Here is a 25,051-nt window from a genome sequence, read left to right as displayed (position 1 = left end):
TTGTTCCAAAACTGGCCAAAACCTATCCCAAATCGAAGTAGACCCCCAAGAGATTTCCAAGGGTCCAAAAATCACCCAAATCGAGCCTATGATTAAAATAATGTAAAAAATGACACTTCAATCCCTACTTAATGGGTCCAGGGCGACCCGCCCGACACGGGGCAAGTCAGGCAGGCCCGCTTGACGGCCAGGTCACACGCATCACCAAAGCCCATGACGGGCCCAGTCTGGGCCGATGTTGCAGTAAAATATGTTTTTAAATTAGATAAAGCAAAAAAAAATCAAGATAAATCTAAAAAAATCTATAAAAAAATCAAAATAGAATAAGAAAAATCTCAAATTCAAACCTATAAATACCATCCTCCATAACCCAAAAAGGGAGGAGGAAGAGATCAGAAATCCCTTAGAAATTCTCGAAATTAGGAAAAAAATAGCCCAAAAAAAGCTGAAAATAGAAAAACCCTAGAAAATTTCCAAAAACAAAAACAAAATCCCCAAAAATCCCAACAAATCCTAAAATTCGGATTTAATCTTAGGAGCCCCTAAAAATCTAAGGAAAAATCCCAATAAATCCTAAAATTCATATTTAACCTTAGGAGCTCCTAAAAATCTTAAGAAAAATCCCAATAAATCCTAAAATTTGGATTTAACCTTGGGAGCCTCCAAAAACCTTAGAAAACTAAACATTTAGAAAAGTCAAAATAGACACTACCTAAAAATTTCCCAACTTTTCTCCTTGCTTTAGAAATCCTAGACTTAGGTCAAAGCACATTAGATCTACCAATTCAAGTAAGTATAAGCATCCAAAAGGATATGGTGGTGCAAATAAGAATAACAGTCTAATCCAAGCCCGAAACTCTTGATTCCGAGTTCCTAAAGGTAAGTATACTTTATTTATTTAATTTTAGCTAATTTTAATCATTAATTTAATTTTTTGTATTTTAATATACAAATCTAGAAGCTGGCGCTACCAGTGGACCTAAGAAAAAATCAGGTCTGAATAGATATGTGTCATTCTTGGGCCTATAATTTAGCTATCATGTATTCTTTATCTTTCAGCAATTTAACTAAGTTTTGTTAAGATTTGAGCATATTTCATCTTAGAGATCGATGCGAATCGGAGCTCTACATTAATAAATAACAAGATATATAAACCAAAGTATAGAATTATTGTTCAAAAAAAAAAAAACAAAAAAAAACAAAAAGGACCCCCTGTATAGGATTGCAGTTAACTAAAACAAAACATAATGACCCAAATAAGTAAAAAGTAGTCCATCCAAAATGCACTATCGTATACACAAATAAAATCAAAATAACAACAAAATTAATCAAACTTCACTATACATAAAGAAAGAAATAAAATGGTTAAGCAAATTCAAATCTTATAGTGAATTTCCAATTGCCCAAACCTTTAGCATCATTGAATCTCTCACTTACTCTTTATAAAGACACTCTGAATTTAAACAAAAAAATGATATTCCATTTTTTTTTTTTTTTTGGTAAATCAATGGGGGAGAAGCCCCCTACCCGGTTTTACATTAATAAAGATAAAGAAATGCAAATCATAATTTTACTGCAATTATGGCAATGTACTACGCCAAACCGTAGCACTAGAGAAGGGCCACAGCCTTTTTAGTGATTATATCTGCTATCATGTTGCCCCCGTGATAGATATGAGAAATTGACCACACAAAATTTGAAACGCTCTGTCTGTGGTTAACTACAATCGTGTGAAGTGTCCACAGAGGGTTGCATCAACCTTAAATGACATTGACAAGTAGGGATGAATCGCTTTCAATCTGCCAGCACTGAATAGCTAGATTAATGCCCTCTTTAAGGGCATACAATTCCGCAAAGTTGTCGGATGCAATGCCAAAAGGTGTGCTGAAAACAATAATAAATGCATCATCACCATCTCTGATTACACCACCACTTCCTGGGAGCCCTAAATTCTGTAGAAAAAAAAGTTATTTCATAGGGTTACTATTCTTTTTACTTACTCTTACCGATTATTTTGATATATTTTTTGGGAATATATTGCTTGTATTTTTTCGTACAAATTTTCTAAGGGAACTTATTGGTGAAATTTTTGATGATTTTTTTTGTTAAATCAAGATTTTTAATCTACTCACAATGTTAATGTGCATATATTTAAACCAAATTCACTAATATTAAGTTTATAAAAAAATAAAGTTATAAGGAAGAAATTTTTTGAAAAGTTTTTTTAAAGAAAGATGAAATACAAATTTATATAAGTACCATTAAAAAAACCCTATTTCTTGAAGATCTCTTAAAAACTCGGAGTTTTTTGACGGATTTAAAAAAATCAAAGATTTTTTTTTAAAATTATATTTTATTTTAAAGAGAGACTTGTTAACTATGCTCTAGATACATCTTCGCTTGAGATTCAAGGTTTTACAACTCAAAAAGTAATACGAATCTAAAGATCTATGGAGAACAAAATGAACGTTAATAATCAATAAAAAATAAAACTTTAAAAAATTATTTTTAAACTCCAAAATCCATTTTACTCATGTCCACAATTATGGTTATGTTCCTCTAAAATTTTAGGTCTAAGAAAGATATTTGAAGAATTGGATAAAAAAAAATTAAAAAAATGATAAGAAGACTGTGTTTTAAGAGGTGCATATATGACACATCAAAGCCCCGGCCTATAAAAATCGACCACGTGGTTCGACCGTTACTGTAAGAACAAACGGAGTAGGAGGAGAGATGGAGCATGTTCCCACGAGGGATCCGTGAAAGAGATTAAGCAAAAACGGGAGGACGCTATCTTTCAGCTCTGAATTTATATATTGAGAGTTTGAAGCCATTTGACTTCAAAAAAGAAAAGAAAAGAAAAGAAAAGGAGAGTGTAGACGTCAGACTTTTAACGGCATTGTCGAAATGCCTTCAAATATTGAATATCCAAAATTTGAAGTCGTTTCGATTAAATTTGATTTTAGATCACGAAAGTTCCCCAATATAATAGAAATTTATTCAAAACATTGATCCCATGTCATTGTGATTACCAACATTTGAAAACCCAACTATCCAGATCAGTAATCGGCCGATACTGAAGTAACTATGGGAAGGTATCGATACCAGCCAAGTCCCCTCCTAAAACCCCCTTATTTCATAGTTATTTTTGTGAGCCATCTAATGTTTTCTTAGATCCTATTAATTATTTTAATATTTTATTTTAAAATATTTTTTTGGACCACAGATCGGGTGATCCGGTTGTTTGACACATATTTTTTAGGTGGGCAATGCACCTCACTAATCCGGGTTTTGAAACACTCTTCGAGCCTTTTGAAGTGGGGGCATTTTAGGGGAAAAAAAAAGAAAAAAAAAAGTTATTGATGTAAAATAAAACCTCTCGATTTTTTTCATTACTTCAGAAAGTGAGCAAAAATTTCTCTCATCTTAGTAGCATCTTTAGGAGAGTATTTGTCAAGTTAGTCACGTGAATACTAATTTTTAAGGATAAAATGTTATTTTAGGGGTTGAAATCCCTTTAATGAAATCATTAATCGGGTCCAATTCTTTCTATTACCATTTGAAGGATTGCTTTTTCTTATTTTTAGTGATTCTTAATAATGATCGCCTTGTTTGTAATACAAAATAACTAGGGGATTTTTGTAATTCGGTTGGGGCTTTTGAGGGTCAAATTACTGCGACACTCCTTATTATTCCTTATTTCTAATACAAAACAAAGGCAATTAGAGACTTCTAAAATTTGTTTGGAGGAGGTACCAAAGTGAGGAAAAAAAAAAAGCAATCCCCAAATGTTAATATCGATAATCTGGCGCTATCTTAAGGGGTTTTGACCTCTTAAATGATATTTTCCCATGTTTTAAAAATAGTTGAGTCAGCTTCAAAGGTTTACTTGTATGAGTATGAGACCCCTTGATTCCAATTCATAACATTTATTTGATTTTTAAGTTTTTGTAGTAAAACAATCTAAAACAACAAGTTGACCGGATGAGATGACTCAAAGCTAGGTTGGAATCAATTTTTTTTTTTTTTTTGAGAATCAATTGGTGATTGGTTTGACGTATCGATTCAATTTTCAAGACATCGACAACAATTACCGAGCAAGAATAATGTTTTAAAACATGGATTGGTGGGGCAATTGTTCACCTACAAATTCATGTCGAATTGTTGATTCGGTGATCCAGATCAAGTATAGATTGTTCTGAATCAATGATCAAAAGAATATTTAAATATATATATATATATATATATATATATTTAAATATATATATATAAAAGAAATAACAGTTTACCTTGTAGAAATTTACAAGAACCTTAAAAAAGTACTAGATAAGATAAAAAAAAGGATGCAATTTGTACAGAGCCGAGGCATTAAACAATCAAAATAAAACGTATCTTTAAATAGTATCGAGAAATGTGGTTTTAATATTGGAAATTTTTGTGATAGTTTTAAAATATATTTTCATCTTTAATTATAAAATTTAAAGCTTAAAAAATAATATAGATCGAACATATATATGAAACTTGAAAATTTTGAAAATTAACAGTAAAAAAAATACGATGCACTATTTTCAAAACTTGAAATCCATTTTTTGAAATCCATATTTTTTTCGGATTATTGCATCTTGATGTTGAGATGATCAATTTAAAAATATTTGAGCATTAAAATATCACCAAAATTTTGACGTATGCTTGATCGTTTAGAGCCTCAACCCTATATAAATTTTTTTTAAAATAATAATAATAATAATAAATACCCTCCCCGAATCGCTTCGATCTCCATCGATTTCTATCCAAAATTCCAAAGCATGAAAATTGCTGGGATTTAAAAAACTGAGCAGGGTATTGAAACCTGTCCACCTACGAACGCAGGTTCAGATGATTGATTCCGTGCACATGTGCGGACACGACGCTAGTCATGTGGCGCTCGTGCCAAACATCCGCCATCCATCAACGTCTCTCCCAACACACTTCCCAACATCACATCACTGTAACTCTTTCTCTCTCCTCCCCCTTCTCTCTCGCCATTGCTTCTCTATCTCTCTCCTCCCATCTCTCTCTCTCGCCATCGCTTCTCTTTCTCTCTCCTCCCCCCTTCTTTCTCTCTCTCTGTCGCCATTGCTTCAAGTTCAAATCAATGTGAGCCTTCCACAGTGACACTTGCTGCCCTCTCTCTTTCTCTAAGTTCCGAGTCTCCTGAGTCTGGCTCTCTCTCTCTCTCTACTCATTCCTGCTCTCGAGTATCTTGACTCTGATCCCCTCTCGCCATTTTCTCTCTCCTCCAAGTTTTCCACATTCTCTCTCTCTCCTCAAAATCCCACCTCGCGCACCACTCCACTCTCTCTCTCTAAAACAACAATGCACCCCTCTCCCTCTTCTCCCCCGCTCTGAAATCTCTCTGAATCTGGTTCATCACTTTCTCTCTTTAAAACCGCCACCAATGGCTGCCCTGGAGTGCTGGACCAGCCGAAGCAGCACTGCCACCGACGACGACACTGTGGAGCACGTCCTCATGCGCACCCACGATCGCTCTGAGGCCTTCAACCCCCACGACGCATCCCAGCCGTTCCCCTCCTCATCCAACCCCATCAAGGACCTCGTCCAGAAGAAATTCCACCGTTTCAGTCGCAACTTCACAGAAGCCCTCTCCACCCTCAAAACCACACTCAATCTCGACCCTGGAAACATCGACAAGGTCCGAGACCCCGACAGTCGAAAAGCCCTATGGGGAGGCGTCGTCAAAAACCTAACTCAGCTCTATCCAGGAAGCCAGCTCCCGGAAAAATTGATCTCCACGATTCGCCGACACTTTGATTCTCTTCCTCTGAGTTATGCAAACGCTGGTTTTGAGATCAGAGAAGTTTTCTCTCACGTCAAACTCATCGAACAAGCAAGCGCAAGCGATCGACCTGCTGTTTCGGTTCAAGAAGTGCAGGATTCGAGTGAGTTCAACACCGGAACACTGTTTAACCTAACTTTTGCTTCAATGTCGCCGATTTCATGGCCGGCCATGGCCGGTGCATTGGATTCGGCTTCTACTTGCTGCAAAAGAGTCCAGATCTTTGAGAAGAAGGGGTGTACCCTTGGGGTGGTGCTTGTTTTGGTACAACCAGGCCACGAGCGTGGGTTCAGGGCCAAGGTTGATGGGGCGCTCAAAGCCGGCTCTATAGCAAAACGAGGCACCAAGGCCGGGGCGATGAAGCTAGCCCTGGGGCTCTGCGGGTGTCAAGGCGAGCTCACCAGGGCTCGAGAGCCCGAGCCCTCTAGGCCCTGGCTCGTGGCCAGGTTCGACGAGCTGGCTCGGTGGGTCATAGACCCAGACGAGCTCGAGCTCGTGAAATCGGGCCCTGATGGGTTCGAGGGCCTGTTCAGGGGCCGGCGCGTGAGGGCTCGGATGGTCCGTGGGTGCGGCGAAAAGCTCGAAATTTTTGCCGAAATCGAGATCAGGCGCGACGTGCTGGAGGTGATGGGGAGCGGGAAGAGGGGTCTCGTCCAGTTCTATGGGTTGTGTATGGTGGAGAAGCAGGGGTTGTGTATCGTGACGAGGCTCATGGAGGGTGGGTCCGTGCAGGAGAGGAAGGGGAGGGTGGAGGTGAGGGAGGTGGTGAGGATAGCGGCTGACGTGGCGGAGGGGCTGAGGTTCATGCACGAGAGTGGGGTTGTGTACAGGGACTTGAACACGGGTTGTGTATTGTTGGATGGGGAGGGGAACGCGGGGCTGGCTGGGTTCGAGGCGGTGAGGAGGTGTTGCGGGGGCGGAGGCGAGGTCACGGAGTATGAGACGTCGGGCTTTCGGTGGCTCGCACCTGAGGTTAGTGCGCTCTCTCTCTCTCTCTCTCTCTCTAAATTGTTGTCCTCTTTCCCTCACTCTCTCTCTCTCTCTCTCTCTAAACTGTTTCCCCACTGTGTTCGATCTCTCAAATGTTCAAAACTGATATGTCCAATATTTTGGTCTCAAATTTGACAATGACATCATCTCTATCCATTCATTTCTCTCTTTCCCAACAATTGACATGCCTCCATTTCTCTCTCTAGAGGAGGCCCAAAAATGAGATGGGTCCCCTCTCTCTCTCTCTTTTTAAAATTACCCAAAATTTGACATTCGAGTTCTCGCCATCTCTCTCGGACGCATCGCCCGGCCCCATAAAAACTAGGACTTGTGCCACTCGCCCCAGAGCCCAGCCTGGGCTGGGCCAGTCCGGCCCTTATTTGTTTTAACTTTTTTTGTTTTGCTTTTCTTTAATTTTACCTGGTCTTGCTGAACGGATGAGATCCGTTCCAGGCCAGGCCGGCCCTTAAAGAATACGGGTTCTCCTAAGTCAGGGCTGGATCAGCCCACGACGAGTTGCCAACCCTACCTCCATTCGCTCTCGAGGAAGCCCATAGAGGGAGAACTCTCAATATATTAAATGATAAAGAATATAGAAGACTCCGAATAAATATACGGCCAATAACATGATAAATACCAACAATTCTTGATAAAAATCATTTCTGGATATTTATTTTTACGGAGAACTTGCTTTTTGACATCAGTGCAACCATTGCAATTTAGGTTCAAATCCTAAGAAAGGGCTACCTATAGATAGGGTTCCTTGAAAAAAAATCAGAGTGAGAGCCGCCATAGAGTGAGAACCACCATAGAGCGAGAGTCGTCGAGGACGTCGATCCTAGGGTGAAAGGATTACCTATGGAAAGGGCTACTTGATCAAAGTGAGCGCCACCATAAAGTGAGCCCCCGAGGATGTCAATTGCGGAGCGTGATGGTACGTAACAATCCTATATGGTTTAAGGGCCTAATTTTCCACGTTTTCATCACCCAAGGGTTTTGGGGCGTATTGGTTAGGTACCTAACATTTGGTATCAGAGCATACCAAATATGAGTAGTTATCTTCAGGTGCATGTCATGACCAAGAGAAGCAGCGGTTGCGATGTTAAGATTACTTGATCAAGAAGCACAAAAAGCAGCAAGCCTCGGAAACAAACGACAATGATCTTCAGGTGCATAGCATACCAAATATGAGTAGTGATCTTCAAGTGTGTATCATAACCAAGCGAAGCAGTGGTTGTCATGCGTAGATTGTTTGATCAAGAAGCACAAAAAGTGGCAAGCCTCAGGAACAGACGACCATATCATAATAGACTCAGTTGAAACAGAAACATAACGACACTTGCAAGAGCCAACAGAACTCGATGTGGATCCGAGAAGGATTCCGCAGCTCGCAGAACTGAACAAACAAGATAAAGTAACGAAAAATTCGATCATCAAATAGGATCGAGTAACAGAACACTCAATCATCATACAGAGATTAGAGTGACTAGGTGAAATTTCAGATAGATCTAGACCTAAAGATCAAGATCCAAAGCCAAAAAATAGGTTGAGGGGCTGTTTTTTAGATGGGGCAGATTGATCGGTTTTCAGAGGTTGATTTAGACGTAGGTTTTAGATACGACAACTTTTATATAGATGGGTACGACTGCTTTCGTGGCTATTGGATTGTCGCAGCAGTTTCTGGTGCTTCTGGGCAGCTTTTTACTGCATGTAACCATCTTTATGAACAGATTGCAAAAAAAAATTCAACGGAAGCAAGAAGAAACAAAGGCCTTTCTTATGCTAGAGGCAATTTTAAAGAGAGAAAACAACGTATATATTTGGAACGAATTTCCCGACTTTAGATTTGAGGTTGGGGAACTCAGATCTGAAGTTGAAAAGTATATGGCTTTGTTACCATGATAGAATCTTAGGATATGCATAGAATTCTCTGTATATTGAATGATAAAGAAAATACAAAATCCTATATAAATATATATGGTTAATAACCATTTTGGATAGATACCAACAGTTATTGATACTTACTAGCTAATCTTATCATAAGCAAGAGATGCTTGAGCACCCAATCTTATCAAGAGATATATATATCAATAAAGATATATATTCGTACTGATATGTATCCATAATGATGTATATCAATACTAAAACGATATATATCCATACGCTAACAGGAGCAACATGTTGTAGGAAACCAGTGAGCCTTTGATGAAAAAATGGCGGTAAAAAGGTTGAAGCTTACCGTCGGCGGCTCTTCTTCAAGAGCATAAGTATTTATCAGGCATGACCACTTTGTGGCGGCTAAAGTGATGAAGACTTCTTGAGACCTGTGAATAATGTTCACCTATGCGAAGAAAGCTATAGCCATGGTAGACTCTATCTTTCCCCACTTGACATCAGATGAAGAAGGTCTCATCTATGCCGCCTTCATCGCATTCTACAATCAAATGATTGATGTGTGGGAATATGTATCAGTAGAGCAAACTTTTGCTTTTGATTCAGATGAGAAGAATAAATACAAGACGGGCATTGGAGCCTTACTGTTTGAAGGCTTAGAAAATGAAATGATCTCTCCGTGCGATACCATGTTGTATTGAAAAAAATATTGTCATACTTTTTTTTTCCCTCAAGGGCGACTTCTGTGCAAGGTATGTTCATAGCGAGGAGAAGACCGGTTATATAAGCAGGGCATTTCGGTCAAAATCTAATCCTTCATCAGGCAGTTTTCCATTTTATCATTTTCTCGGACCTCAAACAACTATTTGTGGAGGTTCATGGCCATTTATGGTCCAAATAGACTTAAGAGATTTCTTTTGGGAAGAACTAGAGCATGGCCAATGCCACTGTACTCTCCCTTGGTACACTATTGACAATTTCAACATTAAGAGATGGCCCTTTGAGAAGAACATAAGATTAGGATCACAGCCAACATGGTGGTTTTTTGAAAAACATTACCTATAAACTTCAAAAAGAAAAAGCCAAAAAAGCAAGGGAGAGAGAAAGGTGTGCAGGGGTACCAACCAAGCAATAAGATAAATGAGAGAAAAAGGTGAGAGAAAGGCGTACCACCACCATTGAATAGTAGAAGTCGGTCATGTTTATATAACCAGTCTTCTCCTTGCCTGTCTTGTTATCGGAATACTTTGCATACCTTGCAGAGAAGTTGCCATTGAGCAAAAAAAAAAGTACGACAATATTTTTTTTCAATACAAAGGGCAACAACATGGTATCTACCAGCACTATAATCTCATCGGACAGAGTATCCATTTCATTTTTTAAGCTTTCAAATAATATGATTGCTATGTCTGTCTTGTGTTTATCTATTTCATCTGAGTCAAGAGCAAAATATTGTTCTGCACACCCGTCATTTAGTTGTAGAGTGAAGTGAAAACGGCATAAATGAGATTTCTTATGATATCAAGTGGAGAGAACCAGGGTCTATCATGGCGATAGCTTTCCTGACATGAATGACTATTATTTTAAAGTCTCCTGTAGTCTTCATCACTGTAATTGCCACAAAGTGGTCGGTAAATGCTTCAGCACTTGAAGAAGAGCTGCTAATGAGCCGCCATTTTTTGAAGGAAGGCTCATTGGTTTCCTCGTGGGAAACAGAGAAAAAGGGGGAAAAGGCCCAATCTCTGGTGGTGACAGAATGCTCTTGTACGATGGGTTGAGTGTAATTTTGAACAAGTTTTAGTAGGAAGAGGAATATGCAAAAAGAGTCCCAGGATTAAACGTCTCTTTGAAAATGACAATGGAGGGGTAGAGGTACACTCATATTTTGCAGCTTTTTCTTCATGATTGAACACTGGGTAGTCCTAATTTTGGTCATCTTTGGTTTGGTAGAGAGAGAGAGAGAATTGGTTGGGGTGAGATTTAATCCATCGATTAAAAAGGTTATGTTAAAAAAAAAAAAAAAAAAGGAAAAAAGGGAGATCTTTTTTTTTGGTGGAAAAAAATTTGATAGTTTTTTTTTGGATAATTCAATGGGAAGACAGGCCTGGGCCCATTTTTTCCAATTAGATAAGGCGTTAGGTTTTTTTTTTTTTTTAATTTTTTTATTTTTATTTTTTAAGGTAGTTCGTGGGGTGATGTTGGTGGTGAAAATGAAAACGACAACGTGGTGGCCATCAGGTGCTACAATCATTTTACTTAAAATTTAAAATTTAAATAATTTTCTACAATCATTTTACTTAAAATTCAAAATTTAAATAATTTTCATTTGGATATTGTGTTTTTCTATATTCAAAATCTCAAATCACTCTAGGAACATTGTTTTCATAGTGAACATTGTTTTCACAGTGAACTTCGTTCCCGAAAAGAATGGGTAGGGTCCTCTGTCGCTCTCTCACAAGTCACAAGGTTGAAACCCTTGAACGCACTTTCACCATTTCTTGAGAGAGAAACAGCATATATTTTCACTGAAACCAACTTTCATTTGCCATTTCATTGCAGATAATCGCGGGCGATCCTGAGAGTGTAGAGGAAACAACAATGAGCAACGTTTACAGCTTTGGGATGGTGGTGTGGGAGATGTTGACCGGAGAAACCGCCTATGCCAGTTACTCTCCAGTTCAAGCAGCGGTCGGAATCGCCACTAATGGCCTCAGGCCTCAGATTCCGGCCAGTTGCCCAGCCGTTCTCCAGTCACTTTTGAACAGTTGTTGGAATGTTCACCCCTCTCAACGCCCTACTCTTCCACAGATAGCATCCATCCTAAGCGATTTTGAAAACAGTTATTCCCTCAGCTATTCGTCTTCCAGCGGGGATTCTTGATCGTATTTTGGTCTTTTCACTCGTAAATGCATTTTCTTGTTATTTGGAGGAGGTATAGTTTTTTTTTTTTTTTCTCTCTTTAGTATTTTGTTCTTTATAGAGCATGACTTTGTTCTTTATAGGGCGGATGAACAAGATTTGTATAGTCCATCCCAAATCATTAGGATAAAATTCAGATGATGATGATGTATACAGTGGCTTTTGATCTTTAAGATGCTGCCCTGAATGTTCTCATGCCGGGTTTTCTTCTTTTCTTCATTCACAATATATGTCTTGGACGATTGTTTGGGTGAAGTTATTTGGTTTTTTTTGTTGATTCGATAAGCGTTTGCTATAAGGTACTTCGTTTCGAGATTGTCTATAAAAAGGCTTTTTATATTTTGTACATGGAGGTCACATTCATTTTTGTTATTTAAATTTCAAAATAAGAGGGTCATTGTATAGACATGAAGTTCCGAAAAAAAAAAAAAAAAAAAAAAAAAATTCTTGGATTTTATCTCGAATTTTATGATTCATTTCGAGCCATCTTCAATTTGACATCTAATGAGTGAAAATGATTAAGTCCTCCATGTACAATAAGATAAATGATCATTTTAATCTCATTTCGAAGTACCCAAGTATGAAGATCTATACAAGACGAGAGAAATTGCCATTTCAAGCTAAGGATTAAAGGTGATGGAGAGAGTTGACCCTTAGAATATAAATCACCAATGTTGTATTGGTACTGATTTAAAAATTGAAATTGGGCCCCACATCTCTGATTCAGGATTTGCCAGGTCCAACTTGAACAATTCCACAGTTAGATTGGAGTTTGCAGGAATTTTTATTTTTAAATGGTATAAGAGGGTTTTGTAGTGATTGTGGAAATTTCATTTTCGAAGCGATTAGTATCTTTTTTTTAAAAAAATTCCGAATATCATAATTTTGAATAAAAGTACGTTTGGTTCTCAGTCACATGAAATAGGTTGCTAATGTAAAATTATTTATGTCGTAAGCAGTTTACGGAAAGGACTCTCTCAAACCCATTTTTTCCCTGAGAAACACATGTGGAAAACGCTACATAATCAATTTATAAGGAGCATTTGTTTTGAAGGAAAGTTCTCTATAGGATAAAACTTTTCTGTTGGACCCCAACTTTCTCACGTTTATTTCACGGGAAAGCGGAAAACACTGTAGCACTACGGGTCGAAGGGGATACGCCAATGTGTTTTCAAGAGAAAATGCTTTCCTAGCTCTTTTGATATGAAAGCACTTTCTCATGTGATAGAGCCTTTATATCGGAGAGTTTTCTTTGGAGAGCATTTCCTCAAACTAGAACCTCTTGAATTTAGGTATGGCAGCGGGTCGGGTCGTGTTTGAGTCCGGCCGGATCCAAGATTTGGACCCAGACCCGACCTGTTGGAACTAATTTTTGGATCCAAACCTAGACCTAGATTGGGTCTGAGTCGATTGCCGCCCCTACTCCTAATCTAGATCTAGATCAGTTGAATCGGTCATTTTGAAATAACTGTTTATTAGTTGTGATCAACCTCTTTGTACACGAGCATAAGGGTTCAGGTATGATTCTCACTTTAATTAGTAAATAGAATAGATGAAGTATAGGGGGGCCTCCGGGTTAAGGGGGGGCCTCCCAACAAGCAATGAGTGGTGGTGCTGCCTTTTGCCCTTTCTTCCATTGTTTTAGGGAGCAATGTTATCATTCTTGTCTTAGAAAACGATCCCAATAAAAGGACCAAGCACCCAAGTAAAACAAAAATATGATTGCATGGTGCTTTCCTTTTTGCCTAAATTTTTTTTTTTACTCCTGCGTGAATATACTATTTATTACTCTCTTGAGTAAATATATGCTAGGGATATTTTTGGATCTCAAATTTGGGGTTGCAATCTTTACAACCAATAGAATAATCTCAACTAAAAAGGTTTTAGAAGTAAGCTCTATGTGTACTAAAAAAAACTAATGCCTAGAGACTGTCGAATCTTTGAAGGGTTAGATCTAAGCGTTAGAAAACTCAAAATTCATATTGTTCTTTTAAAAATAATCATCTAATAATTTTTATATGATTCCGAAATTTTTAGATAAAAAAAAATCAGCCTAACTAGGTCTTTTGACCGAGGGAGTAGAATATATACGCCCATGGGAGCATAGTATATGCGCATTTCCTTAAGATGAATCCGAGGCTTTTTGTTGGTTGGTATGATGAGCCCAGCCACAGCCACAGCCTCTCTCTCTCTCTCTCTCTCTCTTTCTACACACAAACATTAGTATTTGAACATGGCGTTGGTGTCATAATCAGCACAATAACATGTCGTCTTGAATTTCATTCTTCCTACAAGTTGGAGATCTTTTCTCTACCGAATTACGTACACAAAAAAGAAAACGAACATGGTATTCTCCTTTACACTTCATGCACCACACAACAGTTTCTCTCTCCGGATCACACAAATCCTCACTCTCTCTAACAAACAAGTACTCGGACCCATGTTAACATTTCTCACTCTTTGGACAAAACATGATATTTTAAGTCGTTCTCTCGCTCTCTAAAACATGATCTTTTAAGTTGTTCTCTCGCTCTCCAAAACATGATCTTCTAAGTTGTTCTTTCTCTCTCATTTGGAAATTTATACTGTACAAAAATTACAGTTGCACTATACGTCCTCGAGATTGCGACAAAGATAGCTTTATGCTCAGCTATTTGATTTTGAGCTCTTCTTTATTCTGACCTCACCGACACAAAATGGAAAATATAATCTGCTATTTGCTACTACTAAAGAATGCCATCATACGCCCACAAATTTTCCTCATCACTCTAATTTTTTTTTAAAAAAAGTTTATATATAAGTATTCAACCCGTAGAACCGCGGATGCACCTCAAAAATCCATCAGAAAAAGTAGTTTTAATGTTGAAAAACCTTTTGATTGATCATCTCGACATCGAGACATATGATAATGAAAAATAAAAAGATTTTCAGTCTAAAAAATAGTACATTTGACAACGTATTATCTACACCGTCTATTTTCAAGATTTTCATATGTTTATAGATCTACTTTATTTTAACCATTTTTAAAATTTAAAATTTTATAATTAGATATAAACATAGATTTTGAGATATTCCTAAAATCATTTTATATCAAAACTATATACCATGATAAAATTTGAAAGTACACCTTGCCTCTACTACTACAGATGCATCCGTATGCCACCTGCAGCCTTTTTTAATAACATGAAAGGAAATTTGTAAATGTTTGTTAATAAGATATTCAATTGAATGTTAAAAATGATATTTGGGGGATAAACAAAAACGTATGAAGATGCCTTTATGCCCTTTATATCATCATACTTTATGACCTCGAATTCACCTCAACAAACTCAACTGAAAAAAGGAAATATTAATTATTATTGACAAATAATTCGTATTACGTTAATGTTGAACAAGTCCTAGAAAAAATGAACATGGTGATATTATTAAAAAAATGGTGACAAGTATTTGAGTGGACGCGCACATGAAAACTATAGGCAGTAATGGAGGAAAGGTAGAAGCCCACATGGCACATGCTTCAAACATGTGCTTCCTTTTGTCGGTGACTATCAATGCTAAAGTGCGCATTTAATTCATGAAAAATGTATTTGGAGAAATACGAACTATGTCACCTATGAGCTTCGGATTAGGCACTCAACTCTCTAAAAAAGTAGGCCTTAGGTCAATCAACTTGGCCCAAGGGCTGGGCTAGGGCTTGTGCTAACCCAGTTTACCTCAGCCAGCCCTCTATTTTTTCTTTTAATTTTTTATTCTTCTTGGCCTGTACCGACCCAGCCCGGGGCAGGGGTGGGCCAGGCTTGAGCTAGTTCTATGGGGACAAGGGCTGGGTCAGTGACATGTCTGGCCTGGCCAATTGCCACCCTTACTTTCGATTTTACTAAAAACCTTCTGAAAAAACAATTTCGACCCTCCCAACAAAGCGGCCAAAGTTCTTGTTTGTATGAATTTTACACATTCATAAACTACTAAAAGGGCAATGAGGAATGGTTACTTGTGGTTCACCCATTTACTTGTCTTAAATATCCTTCCATGAGCACTAGCATTGTGAAGGGGAGGAGGACTAGAGATGAAAATATTACATTCAAAAATTCAAATAAAGCAAAGGAAATGCCAAGAAGGAAATTTTGGGGGATAAAGATGAATAAAAAATAGAAAAGCACTTAAAAAGAAAAAATGGAGATCAAAGTGAAAAAAAGAAAGAACAATTGTTTCATGCAGGTTGGACCGCATTTGTACAATATGCGGTCTAGAGGCATAACACACCCATCCTAAATATGGATGCAAATAGGTGGTCCATCTGATAGAGAGATAATTATCGTGTAGAGGAGAGGAATTCTTTTTCGTTAATGGAAATATGGGTTTCGATAGAGATGGATTTTGTGTAGACGTGTCTTCTTTCTCTCTCTAAAAAGGGAAGCTTTCTTTGATATGTCACATTACGTGAAGATTTGTGAGATTGAGGAAGATAATGGAGAAAGAGTAAAGATTGCCTCCTGAAGGAGATAGAGGGAGATATTTGAGATAAGGATGATTGAGATTGAGAGAGATATAGGAAAGAGGTCTTTAGGACAGAACTGATAATATTGGGGTTCTTTTTTTTGATACATTGAAGAAAGAAAAACCCAATATTTTTTTTAGATAAGGATTCAATTGTCCTTGATCCAATACAAGTTGTGAGCCCTAATTTACCAATAAAAAAATTAATGAGTCTTAGAGAGAGGAGCAGAATAGTGAGAGAGATTTGATGAAGGATGGATGCTGATTGTTAGAAAGAGAAAATATTGAAGAGAGAGAGGGGGAGATCAACATTTGCAGGGTGAGTGCTATAGAGAGAGAACAACAATGGAGTCCCATCTACCATAAATGCAATGAAGCAGAGTCAATATAGCTGTAAACTCGATGTCAAGAAGGATCTAAATACAACCGAACAACGGAAATATAACCTTTTGGTCTGGCCTTCAATTTGGCTTATAATATCAATGACAGGGAGAAGAAAAGATGGAACATGGTAAGCCATCTTTTGCTGAGATCTTGTGTACTCCTAGAAGTACCTTTCTTCGAAGAAACCATATAGTGCTTGTGAGCGATGAGATCATTAGAGAACTAGAAAAAAGACTACTTTCAGCGGTGATAGTTCCTTTCAAAAGGGAGTTTGGTGAGATTGGTTTGTTTAAAAAATGGGTGAATAGGACATGGTCTTCTATTCCTAGTCTTTGTCGATCCATTCCTGAAGGTAAAATTATTTGTTTTCTTGAATCTGCAATAGAAGCCAGCAAAGTAGTCTCATAGTGTTTTTGGAAGTATAGAAATGTAGATTGTGTTACTGATAAATGGGTTCCTGCTTTAGAGATGTATATGATCAAACGAAGATATGCTTAGCTCGTTGTGTCTGGTATTCCAATCATCGCTTGGTCTTCTACTATTGTTAAAGATGTGGCCAATCTTTGTGGTCGTCTTATTAATATTGATTGGAATCTGACAAACTATCATTCCTTGGTCTTTTTGGTGAAAATGCGAGGATTTGAATAACCCAAGGAAGGTATCCTTAAGCTTGGGGTTTTCAATTTTAAATTATCTTTTAAAGAGATCAGTGTGCAGAATGGAAAAGTTGGGGTACCACCTCTGATGGCGACCCAGCTTCCTAGGCAGGGGAATATTAATGTTTATCAGAAAGTATGGAATGATGAGTTTAGTGGACGAAATTGCAGATCCGATTTGCAAGGTCGGGGACAACCACGTGGAGGATAGAAAGGTAGTCAATCCTCTCTTGTTGTTTCTAAGAAACTGCTATTTTTCAAGAAGCAAGTATGGCTACTTAAGAACAAGAAGTTTGAGGTGGCGTTCGTAGGAAATATGGATACTTCTATTCACGATAAGGGAAAAAAAGCGATCTCTATTTTGGATGGTAGCAAACATTTTTGGATTTTAGTGAGGATTCTCAATTTGTTGGGGGCTATGATAATATTGCAGAAATTAAGAGAAGGAGACGTGATTCTTTGAATGAAGAGAAGATTGAGGAGCTCATACATGTGGAAGGAAATAGGGAGCCTTGGAAAGGTCATTGCTCAGGGACCAAAGATGTGGAGCCTTTAAGCAGCAGTGCTAATTTTGTGTTGGAGAAGGAGTCGCCTGCCTCTAATGCTGTGATTGCAAATATTATCTGCAAAAATACTGCCTCAGTAAAGACGATTTTAGAAAGGAAGGCGGTGAATTGTTGCAACCCATAAGTAAGGAAAAGGTCATTCTTGCTTTGGCTAATCTTATGTCTCTCGGATAAGATATTTTCCTCTTTGAGGTTTGATATGGCGGAAAAATGGTTGTCTTTTAAGAAGGCTGCACATAAAAAGGTGGTCCCGGTCTAGCCAAGGTCTCCACCTGAAGAACAAGGGCTACCAATTGTTGTAGCGGATGACATTGGGAAAAATCATCAAGTTATACTTCCACAATCTGAGTCGGGTACATTATCTTTTGGTGAGCAATTTGACGCCTGGTTTGGAGAGGGAATTACGTTTGTGCCACCTTTGAATGTGGTGCAACCGGAGGAGCTTGAACAAGGGGCATTAGAGGGTTATGCTGCCAATGTTTTAGAATTTTCTCCTCAGATGGAGGTAGGAGGTGAGGGGAATATACCAGAAGATGTTAGTGTGTTGAATAATGTTGATATTGGTGTTGGTGGTCAGTTGTGTGTTAATGGAAGAGGTGAGCAGGTGGCCGGAACTTTTGCTAATGGTGTTATTGGTAATGGGAAGGACAATGAAGTGCAGTTATCATATTCAGAGAAGAACCATATGACGATGTTCTTAGTTATGGGAGTTGATTTTCGCTCGGCCACACATGAGGTTCTGGAAGAGATGAGAGAAAAGTTGAAGAAGGAAGTGTTAGATGATCTAGAGTCTCAGCAAAGTCTGATTTCAATGGGTAGGGACGTTTCTGTGGATACGTAGGTTGGGAAGACGAAAGGAAAGATCGCATTGCAGACTACTAGGCACTCTGCAAGAATTGCTGCAAAATCAAAACCAAAAACTCATGATGAGGGGGTGGTTGTTCGTGAACCGTCCATGTTTTTTTCCTTAAGTGAGAGTAAAAGTATTGATTCTACCGATGGTCCACCAATCGCTAGGATTGGGCAAAATTTTGGTGCTAATGAAGATAATTAGCTAGAACGTACGGGGGCTAGGGATTGAGCGCAGAAAGAGGGAAGTGTAATTGTTGGTGAGAAAGGTGAAGCCTGATATCTTAATGCTTCAAGAAACCAAGCTCCCAAGTCCAAATCTCAGGTATGTGCATTCTGTGTGGGGGCGGAGTGCCTCGGGTTTTGATGGGGTAGATGCGGTTGGATCCTCGGGGGGGTTATGGCTTATTGGGGATGGTTCTGCATTTACAGTTTTGGATATTATTAAGGGAGAATTTTTTGTGGGTGCTATTTTGGAAGACCCTTTTGGGGATTTCGGATGGTTGGTTATTAATGTTTATGGTCCGATTGATGTCTCTATTAAATCTAGTTTTCTTGATGCTTTGACTAACATTATCTCGAGCTATGATCTTCCTATTTGTTTGGGGGGGGGGGGGGGGGGGGGGGGGGGGGGGTTTCAATTTCATTCGATGGCCAGATAAAATTAGTTCTAATACTCCTCTCAATTCTTATATGTGGTTGTTCAATAATTTGATTCATCATAATTTGCTGATGGATCTTCCATTGAATGGGACTATTTTTACTTGGACAAATAATTCAGTGAATAATTTGATCATGAGTAAGTTGGATAGATTCTTGATTAATGGGGCTTGGGAATCCCAATTCCCATTGGCCAGGTTAATGCTTTGAGGATATTTTCATTGGACCATACAGCTATTCTTATCTAGACTGAAAACTTGTTTTGGGACATAGGCCTTTTAGAATGGATGTGGTATGGTTGGAAGATTATGAAGTGCGTGATATTGTTAGAAATGCTTGGATAAATAATATTGTTATGGGCTAGGCTAGCTTTAGACTGTTTAAGAAGTTGATTATTGTCAAGCATAAGTTACTTCAGTGGAAAAAAGAAAAGAATTTTTGTATAACGAATAGGATATATGAAACTGCTAATCGTATTCAAAATATAGATATTTCTTCTTTGAATAATGGAGTGATTACAAATGCTTTGGCTATAGAAAGGGTGAATTTGGTTAGTAACTTGCATAATTTGATGAGAATGGATGAGATATATTGGAAACAAAGATCGAGAGTCAAGTGGTTGAAAGAGGGGGATCTTAACACTAAATTCTTTCACTCTATTGCCAATGCAAGGCGTAGACAGAATGATATTTCTGGCATTGAATTTAGTGGTAAGATAATAATGATCATGTAGCATGGGAGAATGAATTTGTTAACCATTTTAAAAAGGCCTTCACTAGTGAGCTTCATTTCGGGATAATGAGGGAGTTCCTTTTAAAATACTTTCACCGGCGGAGGTAATTTTTTTGGAAAGAAGGGTGGATATGGATGAATTGAGACATGTTATTTTTGCATGGTCTGGAGATAAAGCTTCTGGGCCGGATGGTTTCCCTTTGCTTTTCTTTCATAAATTATGGGATTTGCTCAAAGATGAAGTTTTGTTGATGGTTAATGAGTTTTTGCTTAGGGGATCATTGAATGAGGCTATAAATTCAACTTTTATTACTTTGATCGCAAAGAAATACTCAATTGCAAGTATTAATGATATCCAACCGATTAGTCTTTTGACTAGCCTCTATAATATCATCTCCAAAGTTTTAGTTGAAAGATTAAAAATGGTTCTTCTTAGTATTATTTCAGGCACTCGATCGGCATTCATCAAGGGTAGAATGATTATGGATGGGGTTCTGATTGCCCAAGAGTGCATTCATGCAAGAACAGAAAATGGGACACCGAGGGTTATTATTAAACTCGACATGAAAAAAGCATATGGCTGTATAGAATGGGTAGTATTGGATGAAATCCTTATGCGAATGGGTTTTGGTGTTAAATGACGGAAGTGGATTTTAGGATGCTTGTCTTCGACACATTTCTCAGTTTTGGTTAATGGTTGTCCTAAAGGTTTTTTCCAGGCTTCTAGGGGCATCAGACAAGGGGACCCTTTATCCCCTTTCCTCTTTACTTTGGTGCGTGAAGCATTCAGTTTGATGATTAAAAATGTGGTGGACAGTCATATTTTTTCTGACTTTCAAGTTGGCTCTAGCGGTCTATCAATCTCTCATCTACAATATGCGGATGATAGGCTGGTTTTTTGTGAGGCAAACCCTCAACAAATGTTGAGTATTCGGAGATTCTTGAGATGTTGTGAGTTTGCATTGGGTCTTAAAGTTAATTTCACTAAAACATCTATTATTGGGGTTTGTTGTGATCAAGTTGTGGTGGAAATAGTAGCACAATTGCATCAATGTAAAGTTGAATCATTTCCAATTACATATCTGGGTATGCCTCTTTCAAATTCTAGGTGGCCTAAGGAGGTTTCGGATTTGGTGATTAAGAGAGCTAGTTCTAAACTGGATATTTGGAAATCAAAACATCTATCCTTAGGAGGAAGAGTAACTTTGATTAAGTCTTTTTTTTCTAACCTCCCTATTTATCAATTGCCAATGCTTCTCATGCTTGCAGATATCATCAAGAAATTGGAAACGTTGTTGAGGGACTTTTTGTGAGGATCTGATGATGAAACGAAAGAGATATCATCTTGTTAGTTGAGATAGAATTTGTACACCCTAGGCTAAGGGGGGTTTCAGGATTCGAAAATTAAAGCTTGTCAATCAATCTCTAATTGCAAAAATGGTGGTGGCGGTCGTTGAATATGGATGGTCATCTCGGGATTGATGTCTTGAAAGCCAAATATGGAGTTGATCCATGTTATACTATGGTTACAGTATGTCATGTTGGTAGACGGTCAACCATTTGGAGGACAATAGTGTCTATACGATCTTTTTTCCTTTGCCATTTGAGATGGACATTGGGTAAAGGTGATATGGCTTTGTTTTGGCACTCGAAATGGGAATCTGACCTCCCAATGAAAGCACTTTTCCCTGATATTTATCATAGAAGTTTGCAACATATGGCTACTATGCATGAAGAAGGTAGTGGCAGTGGCAGTGGGCAGTCCATTGTATGGAATGTTACTTGCTTATACAATAGATTACCTGCTGCTACCTTTGATCAGTGTTTGGAATTGCAAAGTGTCTTGGGGAATTTTTTTATCTCAAGTTTTGAAGAGGATGCTGCCATATGGGAGTTGGAATCTGATGGTGCCTTCTCGGTAAGGTCAGCGTATGATATTTTATTCTATGATTGTGTAAGATGGAATCCGCCTTTTTTAAAACATATATGGAGTTGGAAAATACCTCATAAAGTGCAGGTTGTTGTTTGGATTTTGGCGCAAAGTAATGCTTAACAGGGGACAATTTGTGAAAACGAGGTAAGATCATGGTTAATGTTTGCCTTTTTTGTAAAAATGATGAGGAAACGCATGATCACTTGTTTTTACTTTGTCAGGTTACTTCTACACTTTGGTATTGGGCTTTGTAAAAAGTTAGGTTTTCTATGAATCTCCCTTCATCTGTTTGGCATATTGTGAATCAATTGAAAATTTTAGAGTTCCAAGGGTTTGGGGGAATTCTTTGGAATATTTTTCGTGGTTCATTGTTATGGGGAGTATGGCTTAAAAGAAATAGGAAGACCTTTGAAAGTGTGGCAGTGGATTTGGCAACCTTAAAGAATAAGATCTTACTCTATACATGGAATTGGTTTAGAATTACTAAAAAAGGATGCGGGACTTCAAGAATGGATGTAGATGAGAATCTTGATCAACTAATCTCATTAAGATTTATTAAGGTGAGGCCAAGAAGCAGCTGGCAACCTCCTTTGAGTGGTTGCTTTAAATTGAATGTTGATGGCTCTTTTATAGGAAATCCAAGTAGGGCTAGGGTGGGTGGAGTATGCAGGGACACAAGTGGGAATTTAGCTTTATGTTTTGCAAGACCGTGTGGTGATGCTACTGCGAACTATATTGAAATGGCAGCGGTCCTACAAGGTATCAAGCTATGGAAGGAGATGAGCTTGGGGGACTCGCTATTTGTGGAAGGGGACTCTAAGAATGCGATGGACTGGTGTAACTGCTTATCTATTGCACCTTGGTGTATAAGATATATTTGGTTGCACATTAAAGAATTATCTGCTGGCAGCAACATTACTTTCAACCATATATATATAGAGGCTAATACTTTGGCAGATGACCTTGTTAAGAAGGGGGCATCCCTTCCCTCGTTAAGGCTTTCCCTTTCTTTGTTCTAATGTTGGTTTCTTTTTTGCAATTTCTCTGTTGTTATGGTTGTAATGACTCCATGATTTAAATAATATTCAACACTCTTGTCAAAAAAAAAAGGTGGTCCATCTAAAAACAATTGTAACTAACGGTCCAAATATTTTTTTAATATAATTATTATTTTTAGTTATCAAATTTTATTTTATTTTATTTATATTCATGATCTCCATATTAAAGATTATATATTCTCTAAAAATTAGGACCAGATTATATTTAAAATATATATTTATTGCCAAGCCCGCATTTGTACATGTGCAGGCTGGGCCACATGCTAACCACGTCCAAAAAGAAATAACTTCTAAAAATTATTCAGTTTAAAGCGATATATATTACAATTAGTATAAAAAATTGAGTTCAAAATGGCAAAAAAAAAAAAAAAACCAATTCTTCATCTTTCAGTTTCATCTGAAGGGAGATATAGATCCAACAATACAATTTCGGCTAAATCATGTTTTCTTGGGAGAAAATAGATATAAAAGAAGGATAATCAAGAAAATGGTGGGAAAATACCCTAAATCGACATTAGAGATGCTTTGTTTTGATTAAAAACTTTTCTTCGGACTTTTGTAGATCAATACGATAAGATCATTTTGTGAGAAACATGGAAGTTTTAGGAAGGAATCAAAGATTTTTTGTTTCAATTTCAAAAAAGTTCTCTAACTTTGGACTCTCGATTTCTTTTATAAAGCTTAGATGTATTGGCTATAGTGATATCCAAAATCACTAAAAATAAAGAAATCTCATATTATGCTAGATTGTGAGTAATATTGATAAGGGTTTTAAAGGAAATAGAAATCCAAAAGGATAAAGACTATTTGGTCTATCTTTTGGTTTTTTGGATATATGTATCATCCATGGAAAGTTTTCTATTTAATATGGATTATTTACCTTGTATATGTGGGATGAAAGAAGAAAGAATAGGTGTGTTGTATTTGAGTCATCATGTCGGAAATGTGGCTTCATCTAGAGAGAGACTGGGCCTAAATATGGCTTCGTCTAGAGAAAAACTGGGCCTAAATGTGGCTTCCTCTAAAGAGAGATGGGGTCTCTTGTGCATTGTGCATGAGAAGAGAGTTTCCTATGGAGAGAAATATTATGAAGGTGCATGGGTGGGTGATTTCCCCTCTTAGTAAGAGAAAATCTCGATTGATTTCAAAGTTCTCTTCATGGATAGTGGTTTAGCTGTCGATTTTATTCCTAGATAATGGTTTAGCTATCGGGTAGATATGGGTCGCTTCCTAAACAATGGTTTACACGTGGAGTGGAGATGTTCTTTTCCTGGACAGTGGTTTAACTATATGATAGATATGAAAGATCGACGGGTGGTGCCTGATAGGAGAGTGGGGTTGGTTTAGTTGTCGAGTGGATATGGGTCGCTTCCTGGATAGTGGTTAGATGTGGAGTGGATATGGTTTCTTCTTAGTCAGTGGTTTAACTGTAGAATAGAGATAAGAGATTGGAGGGTAGTGTTAGTTAGGAGATCGGAGGTTTGCATCGCTGGGTTTTATTGAGCTTTAAAGCGGTAACGCTATGTTCCTAAAATTTGATATAACTTTCTTAGTTAACTATGGTCGTGGATGTTACCATTTTGAAGTGAACCACATAAATCTTTATGTTGATGTGGTGTGTATGTTTTTTGCTTTATTTCTCGTATTATGGATTGTATTGCCTATTTTGTGTGTAGCTAGATAAGCACACATTCCTGGTGGATCCAACTTTTTGGGATTACTGTTTCACATTCCCTATGGATCCAACTATTTGGAAATGATGTTTCCATATCGGTACACATTCGTGGTGGATCCAACTTTTTGGGATTACTATTTTCGTATCTAAGATGGCTATTAAATCCTAACAAGATTACCAAGACGGAGTTGGCTTAAGGGCTCTTTACCACAAGCAAAGTACAGAATTGTCGTGTGATCTATTTTACTTTTATCAACATCCTCCATTTTGAATGAGATTCATTGCCAACCTTCTTTATGAAAAACCAAAATTGGAGTAGGATTTTTTCAAGCAGGGCGCAGTTGCCGACTGATAATTACCAGGTGGTTTGATTTTGAGAAGATGAAAAGCTGAATGCAATCTG

The 25,051-nt window shown here is 37.8% G+C and overlaps 2 protein-coding genes and 1 long non-coding RNA gene across 3 annotated transcripts; 2 read left to right on the top strand and 1 right to left on the bottom strand.

Moving 5' to 3' along the window:
• Positions 1-1,454: 1,454 nt before the first annotated feature.
• LOC148781063 (uncharacterized) lies at positions 1,455-6,888 on the bottom strand. Its single transcript, XR_016060633.1, has 2 exons — positions 4,850-6,888; positions 1,455-1,952 (listed from the first exon to the last, which is right to left on the bottom strand). It is a non-coding gene; the product is annotated as an uncharacterized LOC148781063 (long non-coding RNA).
• Positions 4,985-11,836, top strand: LOC18437130 (Protein kinase superfamily protein). Its single transcript, XM_006847349.4, has 2 exons — positions 4,985-6,808; positions 11,279-11,836. Exons 1-2 carry the CDS (start codon positions 5,438-5,440, stop codon positions 11,597-11,599), a joined length of 1,692 nt encoding a protein of 563 aa, XP_006847412.2. The 5' UTR covers positions 4,985-5,437; the 3' UTR covers positions 11,600-11,836.
• A 9,776-nt stretch (positions 11,837-21,612) lies between these two features.
• On the top strand, positions 21,613-22,934 carry LOC105420885 (uncharacterized). The gene is made up of 3 exons (XM_011626176.2): positions 21,613-21,905; positions 22,000-22,059; positions 22,178-22,934. The coding sequence occupies exons 1-3, from the start codon at positions 21,613-21,615 to the stop codon at positions 22,932-22,934; spliced, it is 1,110 nt and encodes a 369-aa protein (XP_011624478.2).
• The last annotated feature ends 2,117 nt before the right edge of the window (positions 22,935-25,051 follow it).

This window comes from Amborella trichopoda, chromosome 8, assembly GCF_054954075.1.
Source record: "Amborella trichopoda isolate Santa Cruz 75 chromosome 8, AtrichopodaSantaCruz75HAP2 v2.0, whole genome shotgun sequence".
NCBI classification, from domain to species: Eukaryota; Viridiplantae; Streptophyta; class Magnoliopsida; order Amborellales; family Amborellaceae; genus Amborella; species Amborella trichopoda.
Note: the sequence above shows the minus strand (reverse complement) of the source record. Positions and strands in the feature narration are given on the sequence as shown.

Coding starts and splice junctions, on each gene's coding strand:
- LOC18437130 (XM_006847349.4), top strand. CDS start 5,438: ATGGCTGCCCTGGAGTGCTGGACCAGCCGAAGCAGCACTGCCACCGAC. Junction 6,809..11,278: donor TTCGGTGGCTCGCACCTGAG/GTTAGTGCGCTC, acceptor ATTTCATTGCAG/ATAATCGCGGGCGATCCTGA.
- LOC105420885 (XM_011626176.2), top strand. CDS start 21,613: ATGGCTTTGTTTTGGCACTCGAAATGGGAATCTGACCTCCCAATGAAA. Junction 21,906..21,999: donor GATGGTGCCTTCTCGGTAAG/GTCAGCGTATGA, acceptor CATAAAGTGCAG/GTTGTTGTTTGGATTTTGGC. Junction 22,060..22,177: donor GGACAATTTGTGAAAACGAG/GTAAGATCATGG, acceptor GTAAAAAGTTAG/GTTTTCTATGAATCTCCCTT.